Source organism: Quercus suber, unplaced genomic scaffold (genome assembly GCF_002906115.3).
Source record: "Quercus suber isolate HL8 unplaced genomic scaffold, Cork oak 2.0 scaffold_661, whole genome shotgun sequence".
Classification (NCBI taxonomy): Eukaryota; Viridiplantae; Streptophyta; class Magnoliopsida; order Fagales; family Fagaceae; genus Quercus; species Quercus suber.
The window spans coordinates 357,980-366,314 of NW_027070102.1; the positions used below are offsets into that span (position 1 = coordinate 357,980).

Consider the following 8,335-nt stretch of genomic DNA (forward strand, 5'->3'; position numbering starts at 1 on the left):
TCCACTTTTTTATCCTCCCGACTAAACATAAATGAGAGAAAACTAAATTTCTTTTATTCTCTCACTTTTTCACTCCTCTAATCAAACTGATCCTAAAATCGAATTTCAAAAAAAGAGCATTTTACTAAATAGTTTCGAAAAAAATAATATTTTGCTATGTAATTTTAAAATTAAAAGTATTTATCCATTTTATACTAATCTCGATCGCCTTTGAAAATGCATAATAGTTACGCGGACACTACGATTTACATAAATCGCTAATACTGTCAATTGTCTAATCAAAAATCAAAATGGTGACCACGTAGTTGGTTTGGGGTGGGGTTAAGCATTATTATTGACCATAACAAACGGAATGAGAATTAGAAAAAAAGAATAAGAAAATAAAAGAAAACAAACGATGTGACTTTTCGGAAGAGAGAGAGAGCTAAACAATCTGAAACAGGAAAAAAAAAATCTTAATAATTGGAAAGAATAGGAGGTTTACAGAAATGGTAAAACAAACAAGAAAGAGAACATTTCAATTTTCAAGCATGAGATCACATCTGTGTTTGTCTCCATTTGTCTTTCTCTGTGTCTGTCACTCTATCCAGCTCTATCGAAGATGTCAGTGAATCATATAGGTAAGTAACAGAGCAAGCACCATCAGCGTGTAGGCAATTCCTTGGTCAATTGCTACCCCTGCTAAATAAACATCAACAACCAACCATATGTTAATGTTATCAGAATGAGACTGCTTTGCAAACCATTTCATAAGAAAGGAGCATAACCCTTAAGGCCTTAACAACATTTATTTCTTGTGTGTGTGTGTGTGTGAGAGAGAGAGAGAAGGAACAGAAACCATCACTTGAAGGGCCAGGCGCAGGTGCAAGGCTCTGTGCACTGATGGAAAGTACAGTCAATGCCAAAACAATTGCAAGAATAGCCATTACTAAAAATTGAACTCTAAACATCTCCATTCTTGTCGAATCTGAAACTCTTATGTGTGTTTTCTTTTCTTTTTCTAGGATCCTTCTTCGGTGAAAAGAGAAAACTCTCTCTGCCTCTCAATGGGGTTGAATGACATTTTGGGTTTATAAAGAGGAAAAGAAAGAGAAGTCCATGCGTAGGAGAATCTTTCAGAAAAAGAAGGCCACTCTGGGGTTGTAATTGGCGTAAGATAACAGGGGTCTTAGAACCATATTTGGGCCGTTGGTTTATTCCACGTGTACGGCCAATAATTGATGCATGTACAGACTCCAAGCATTGTCGAGCTGTTTACAGAGGGACCTCGTCCAATCAATGATTATTCTTCCTACTTACAATACCAGTTACCACGGCCACATGACATGCATATATGATATGAGTTGTGGAATATTCTCAACTATTTTGAAAACTCACCCCCGCGCCCACCCCACCCCCCCCAAAAAAAAAAAAAACCCCTCAATTATTTTGAGTTGTGAATAGATGAGATTTTCAAAAATTAAAATTTCACAGATCATTGAGCCGTTGGTTTGTCCTGGTCTCAAAATTCAGAAATCAGCAGGATGGGGCCAGACATGCTACCATGATTCTTGGTTTCACATTTTAGAGCAACCCCCTAGGGCTAGAGGTTTCTGTGAACAATTTTCTTTCTGGTAGTATCGAATATGGTCACAGTTGACAAATATTATGATATACTAATGCAAAATCACTCTATACTAGATGTTAACTTCCATTTATAGCCTTTCAAATTTCTAGGACGATCAAGCTGACCATTTAGGTTGTGACTAAGGCTTCGTCTCAGAATTCAGAATGGCGGGTCCAGACAAGGCACCGCCATTAAATATTTGGGATGAATGATATTGAAACTGCTTGATAATATCTTGATGTCTAGTTAAGCAAAAGCAAAGAGTACAAAGGATATGGACTTAGATTTAGTGATATGAGATATCAATATTACTTATTAGAATGACAATAAAAATGGCATAATGCTAACTTATTTATCATATTTTAATACAGAAGGAATAAACCACATATGTTGCTTGGAAAATGGGATTATGAAAATTTTAAAACAATTTCAAGCAATAAGGGTACTACGCTAGGATGTGACTTGTGAGTACTCATTAAATCTATAGACTTATTTTCATCATGTGGAGCAGAAACTCATCAATGTAGAATAACTCTCATTTTTTATATATTAAGGTATAAGAGTGTAAGAGAGGCTGCCATCAGAAACAAGAAATTTTCCATTCTATCAAATGTTCACAGGTTAGCTCTACAACATTGAGAATTAAACACTGTTTGATTGATTTCATTGAACATCAACCTTTAGGAAAGGGTCACAAGGCTAGGTGCCAATTTGTGAAGTAGCGCTCAATTTTTAAAAAGAAATATAAGCCATACTTCACATTGCCTTACGATTTCCTTCATGGCCAATTTAGATGGATGGGGTTGCAATTTCCGGCCAACTGTCTTCAACTCACCTCTACTCTCCCTCTCTGTCCATAAAAACTGGCCATCAAGCTTCTAATCAGCAGCTGCACTGAGTGGAACTGCTGATAACTCCAAATAATCAAAATCATCAGTTATTCCAACCTGCATTTAGATTTAAAAGCATGACATCAGAGAGAGAGAAACCTATTAAACAAGGTTACTAGCCTCAAACACATGCTTGCAGTTGCAGTTGACAAGGATAATTAAACAGAAATCATAGAAAACTCCCTAAAAAATACGGGTGTACTTTCATTTCAGTCTAATCAATGAGGAATGGCCAGGGAAAAAAACAGGTGTCCTTTTATACTAAGAAAAAAGATAAAGCTTCACTGCATTGCCTTAAGCTTGGTGCAGGATGCACTGAGTCAGGGAGTTATATGTTGTGGTTGGCTCCATGTTTTTTCATTTATGAAAAAAACAAATCTGATAAAGTTTGGATGCACAANACTATAGAGTTCAACATGCACTGGAGAGTTTTGGTGTGTGTGTGTGTGTGGTGTGTGTGTGTGTTTGGGGGGGGGGGGGGGGGGGGGGGGGTGGTGGTGTTAATGAAACACTTGTATAGAAGGTAAACCTGTCCATCTGTTAGCTGCTGCATGGGCAATTTCAATTGCCTCCTCTGCCAACATTTTTATTAAATGATCAGTATGCATAAGTTAATGTTGATTGTTAGGTTTGATAAAGGTGAATTGATATCACAGTTTAAGCATGACAATTGAAGTATAAGTATTTCTTAACTCTTTGCATCAAAGGCAGCTGGATCATTATCCGTATACTGTCCCATCTGATCCTGAAAACATACATTAATTGTAATCACAAACTCGAAAAAACTATTTATGTTTCTTGATGCATTTTGAAGGGAGCTGGATATAATCCAACCTTCAGCGCATGATAATTTTGCTCAATGACTTTTAGCTCAGCTAAGGCCTTCTCACGTTCATCCTGTTAAAGCTTTAGAGTCAGATGTACAAAGACAAACACTTCATCCTTAACCTTAATGAGGGATGGGATGAAATGGACTCACAGATTCCTCTCGTCCCCTCTTTAATGCATCACATTGGTCAACTAGTTCTACAAGCCGCTTCTTACTGCTTTGGAGATCAGATTCAAGTTTGTGATACACATTCCTCAGCTGGTCAACAAGATCAGAATAATAAAATGAAGTTACATCAATACATTTTAGAAAACTGACACCAATCAAAAATCTCAAAGAGATTAACAAGCAAAACATTAAAAATTCACCTGATTTCCAGCAGAACTAGGAAGGCTCCAAAAGTACACCTAAATTTTCAAAATTATGAATACAATATCATGGAGACATAAATCATTATTTGTAAAATATTATAATCTTTCATTAAAAAATATCTGCAAACTTTACTTGTGCATGCAAGATATCTCATGCTATCTGCCACAGAGCTACCTAGCACATACAAAGACCATCTAAAAATGGCCACTTACAGAAGTTCCTATCTTGTCTTTTGAAACAAGGTCATCATCCACTAAACTTTGGATAACATCTTTCACGGACTGACTAATCACACCTTTCTTGGGGCCCAACTTCTCAAGCTCCTTTAGCTGAAATAATCAGCCAAAAATATGAACATTGCAAGTTTCTCATAATAAAGGTATGTAAGTAATTGCTTGAATTAAAAAATAAATAAAATAGAAGTATAAAATTACAAAGATATAGCCACCACTGTATGACATAATAGAAAATTTCATAAATCAACATGATAAAGACAAGCTTTTTCAATTCCTTAATGGTCCAGTACATGTGTGACAAATACCAGTAATTTCAAAGGGAAGTTTGCATCTTAAAACAATTGTGTCAAAGAGTAAATGCACTATCCCAAAACAAGATTAAGAGTAAAAATAGAATTGATTCATCCGTAACAAAACAATAAACTCACAAGGAAGAAGTCTTGAGACTCATAAAAGATTTGAAGCATCTTCTCACGCTTCTCTTCCAATGAAAGACCCCTTTTCTTAGACTGCACCACAAATGAAAAAGAGTTCATTAAATACGCTATCATGGAGTACCAAAATCGAGAAGTTAAAACCCAAATTTTTTTTTTCCTTTTATTTATTTATTATTATTATTTTTAAAAAAAAAAGTAGAACCAACACAAATAATAAGTAAATGAAATGATAGATATGTTAGCCCTGAAATGAGAATCAATTTACAAACATGGAGTGCGTGAATGCTTTATTATTTTAATTTCTTTTCCTGTAAGCAAACTAGAATTTGATATCAAACATAAAATCAAAACCTAGCCCCAAAGAATTAACCAAGGGACTGTAAAGCAATTCTCCTTTTTATTTTTATTTTTATTTTTTTTACTTAAAGTTCCATTGAAATTCACAATATCACTATGTTTGGTTGCCGAGAAGAATCTGTCAATCAAATCTATTACACTTTCCAACACGAGAGAGAGAGAGAGAGAGAGAGAATTTGCTAGATTTTCTCAATCGATAAAATCCCTTTTGCATTCTAAATTTCCGAGTAACAACATAATTTTATAGATTTTATTAGAAACTAAACAGACAATATAGCCTCAACGAATTAACCAAAGGACTGAAAATGAAAATTATTAAAAAAAAAAAAAAAAAAAACTAGAATCCAATGAAATTCCCCTATCCTTGTTTTGGTGGCTGAGAAAACTAGTTAATCAAATCTAATTATAGTTTCGAAAAAAAAAACACTGTACCTCATTTAAGCCGAGTAATTGTATCCGACTCAACTGAGAAAATTCCTTTTGCTTTCTAAATTTCAGAATATTAGTAAAATCATAATTTGCTCGATTTTCTCAGCAACCAAGCAAATAATGTACGGACAGAGAAATGGATGCTAGGGTTCATAATTATAAACTATATCGGAATACATCAACCAAAAGCTCAAAAGATAAATAAAATATAAAATCCCAAATTGTTAACAAATCAGAGATGAGATTAGGGTTTGAAAGGGAGTGATTAATGATCATACCATTGAAACGAATCGTTTTGCCCAGGAAGACGACGACGTCTAATTCGAAGAACACTGCGAAGGGATCGGAGAGGGAGACAGAGAGTGTGTGAGACAAGTTTTCCAGATGAGTGCTGTTTGTTTGTAATTGAAATGTGAGCTTTCTCCCGTAAAAAAAAATAATAAAAAATGTGAGCTTTCCGAATCTGATTAAGAATTTGGCGGGATTTTTTTTATTTTATGGTCCGGGTGCCTTTTAAGCAAAGCTACCCACGGGTTGGGCCAGGTTGGGTTTGTGCCCAACCTGAACTTGACTCGAAACTTTCGGATGGGTGAAAACAGAAACCAAAATCGACCCAGAACACTAGTCGGATCATCTAGTTTGAGTCTCGTCGGGTTTCGAGTTGTACTGGTCGGTTTTGGGTTTTATCATCGGTGACGATATTAGGCTGGATTCATTGAGATCTGGCTAATATTTGGCCGAATCTGTCGCGATCTCGACGAGATCATCTTGTTGGATCTGGTGGATTTCAAGTAATTCTTTGTCGAAAAACTTCAAATATCGCCAGTTTTTGTAAATTTTTGTTGGAAAACCTTTGAATATCGTTGGATTTTTTTGATTTTACGATCGGGTGGGGTGGCTCAGGTTTTTGGTGAGGAAACCCACCAACCAACCAAAAGGTGTCAGGTTTTGTGGATGGCGACCCATCGCCAACCGCCAGAGTGGTCGGTTTGGGCAGTTGGCGGTTGGCGGTTGGCGGTTTAGGTAGGTAAGGCGGGTGGGTTAGGTTTCTGGGTTGGGTGGACACCCCTACTTTTAAGGCATTTGTTAGGCATTTGAAATGTAACATTTTATAAAAGCTTTGATATACCTTTCATGATAAATATAAAAAGATGTCAAAAAAATTAGTTTTTTTTGTGTCAATTTGGTCTTTAGCATTGTTAGTGTAGTGTTAATTTGGTTTTTGCCCTTCTACATTACATGGGAAAATCTTATGTGTCAAACAAAATAATAAAAAATAATTTTCCATAACTCTTAACTGTACAGCCACCTTAGATTAAAAAAAAACCCCCAAAACCTTCTAAAATTTGTAAAATCCCTAAATCTCTCTCTCTCTCTCTCTCTCTCTCTCTCTCTCTCTCTCTCTCTCTCGCGTTAGTACACATCTTTATCTCTTCTCCCTCATCCTCATGCTCATCAATCTCAAGATCTAAAGGTGCATTCTCTCTTCGGGCGGTTTGGTGTTGGAAAACATATTTTTGCATCTCATACAAAACAAGCAGTGAAAGTAACACTTTGATCTACCCCATTAATGAGAGATAACATATAGCATTGAATTCTAGAAAGCGTACCATGATATAGTGAAATTCAAAAATAAAGAGTAAATATTATCTTTAAAAAACCTTCAATCTTCATCCTAACCCAAATAGTGCCCAAGATGTGCAATTTCTCTATCAATTCTTACATATGCTCTCTTTAATTTGGAAAACTATGTTCAAAAGAGATCAAAGAGAAAACTATTTTATCTCCTTTTAATCATACATACATTTAACTACCAAATGTAGTTATTTTGGGTTAGCATTTTGGGTTAGCCTAATTGGGCTTTAGTGTATAGCTTGGGATGGGACCAAAGGGACAAATAAGGCTCTAGCTCCAATAGATTTGAGCTTCCATCAACTCTTGACAAACCCATAGTTATCATTAATTACATAGCACGTACCATTATGGAAATATAATGACACTTTAGACATTATTAATAAATTATATCGCAAGACTCTAATTTAATATCATTTGACCCCTCCATTTAACATCCACAATGAACAAAATCATAATAAAGTATCACTTTGTAATTTGCTATTTTAATCCTTGAGTATCTGGTTTAATATTTTAGTTATTCATATATTTAATGAAATCTAATTTCATTAAATATAAACTTTAGCAACTCTTTACTAAATCGGTCAGATCTAGCACTGTACCTCTTGCAAAATGTTAAGATAAAAGGTGATTCTGCCAGAAATAAATCTAATAACACCATATGTTAATTTAAAAGGTACAGATATAGATTGCATGCTAAAATGTTGAACTTGTTAAATTTAAAATCGTCTTTTAAAACGTTGACCTATTGGCAATAAGCCAAAATTTGACCGTTCTTGTTGAACCTGTTAAATTAAAAGGTCGACGTTTAAATATGTATTATATAAATTTTCGCTTGAAAATGTGCACATAGCTTCTCTTCTATCATGTTCAGCATGGGGGATGGACGTCATTAATCCCATTTCTCCAAAGGTTGTGAATGGGCACGAGTATATTTTAGTAGCGATTGACTAATTAACCAAATAGGTGGAAGCAGCTTCCTACAAAAGTGTTACTCAGTCGATGGTAGCCCGCTTCATCAAGCAAAACATGTTGTTATAGTGTCCCCAACCTGTTAAATTAAAAGGTCGACGTTTAAATATGTATTATATAAATTTTCGCTTGAAAATGTGCACATAGCTTCTCTTCTATCATGTTCAGCATGGGGGATGGACGTCATTAATCCCATTTCTCCAAAGGTTGTGAATGGGCACGAGTATATTTTAGTAGCGATTGACTAATTAACCAAATAGGTGGAAGCAGCTTCCTACAAAAGTGTTACTCAGTCGATGGTAGCCCGCTTCATCAAGCAAAACATGTTGTTATAGTGTCCCCGAAGAGCTTATAACTGATAATGGAGCCAACCCAAAAGGGAAGATGATACAATAATTGACAAGTCATAAATTTATGGTCGTCACTATGCGAAGATCGTCATTTACCTAGAGAAGACTGATAAGTGAAATTATTACATGCGAGACATTCCAAGATTTAACCCGTTAGGTTTAGCTCGTGGAATAGGTCCTACATCTTAAGCTGACGGGGTAAATTATCAAAAAAACTGAAGACTC

General features: G+C 35.4%; 1 protein-coding gene and 2 long non-coding RNA genes across 4 annotated transcripts; all 3 read right to left on the reverse strand.

Moving 5' to 3' along the window:
* Window positions 1–434: 434 nt before the first annotated feature.
* Window positions 435–955, reverse strand: LOC112040726 (uncharacterized). Its single transcript, XR_002886096.2, has 2 exons — window positions 839–955; window positions 435–681 (listed from the first exon to the last, which is right to left on the reverse strand). It is a non-coding gene; the product is annotated as an uncharacterized LOC112040726 (long non-coding RNA).
* Window positions 956–2,128: 1,173 nt separating this feature from the next.
* LOC112040725 (uncharacterized) lies at window positions 2,129–2,890 on the reverse strand. The gene is made up of 2 exons (XR_010625941.1): window positions 2,790–2,890; window positions 2,129–2,553 (listed from the first exon to the last, which is right to left on the reverse strand). It is a non-coding gene; the product is annotated as an uncharacterized LOC112040725 (long non-coding RNA).
* A 93-nt stretch (window positions 2,891–2,983) lies between these two features.
* LOC112005940 (meiotic nuclear division protein 1 homolog) lies at window positions 2,984–5,631 on the reverse strand. 2 transcript variants are annotated; one of them, XM_065765884.1, is made up of 8 exons: window positions 5,435–5,631; window positions 4,362–4,442; window positions 3,910–4,026; window positions 3,694–3,732; window positions 3,476–3,583; window positions 3,331–3,393; window positions 3,190–3,241; window positions 2,984–3,070 (listed from the first exon to the last, which is right to left on the reverse strand). In XM_065765884.1, exons 1-8 carry the CDS (start codon window positions 5,435–5,437, stop codon window positions 2,997–2,999), a joined length of 537 nt encoding a protein of 178 aa, XP_065621956.1. In that variant the 5' UTR covers window positions 5,438–5,631; the 3' UTR covers window positions 2,984–2,996. The 2 variants fall into 2 exon arrangements, with proteins under 2 accessions (XP_065621956.1, XP_023894014.1); XM_024038246.2 differs by lacking the exon at window positions 2,984–3,070 and having other exon boundaries at window positions 3,185–3,241; window positions 5,435–5,630.
* Between the last annotated feature and the right edge of the window lie 2,704 nt (window positions 5,632–8,335).

What these genes read in the sequence shown, in the direction of transcription:
- LOC112005940 (XM_065765884.1), bottom strand. An exon ending in CTAGTTCTGCTGGAAATCAG is followed by an intron (nt 3,584 to 3,693) that starts GTGAATTTTTAA and finishes CTTGTTGACCAG; the next exon opens with CTGAGGAATGTGTATCACAA. An exon ending in AAAATTATCATGCGCTGAAG is followed by an intron (nt 3,242 to 3,330) that starts GTTGGATTATAT and finishes GTATGTTTTCAG; the next exon opens with GATCAGATGGGACAGTATAC.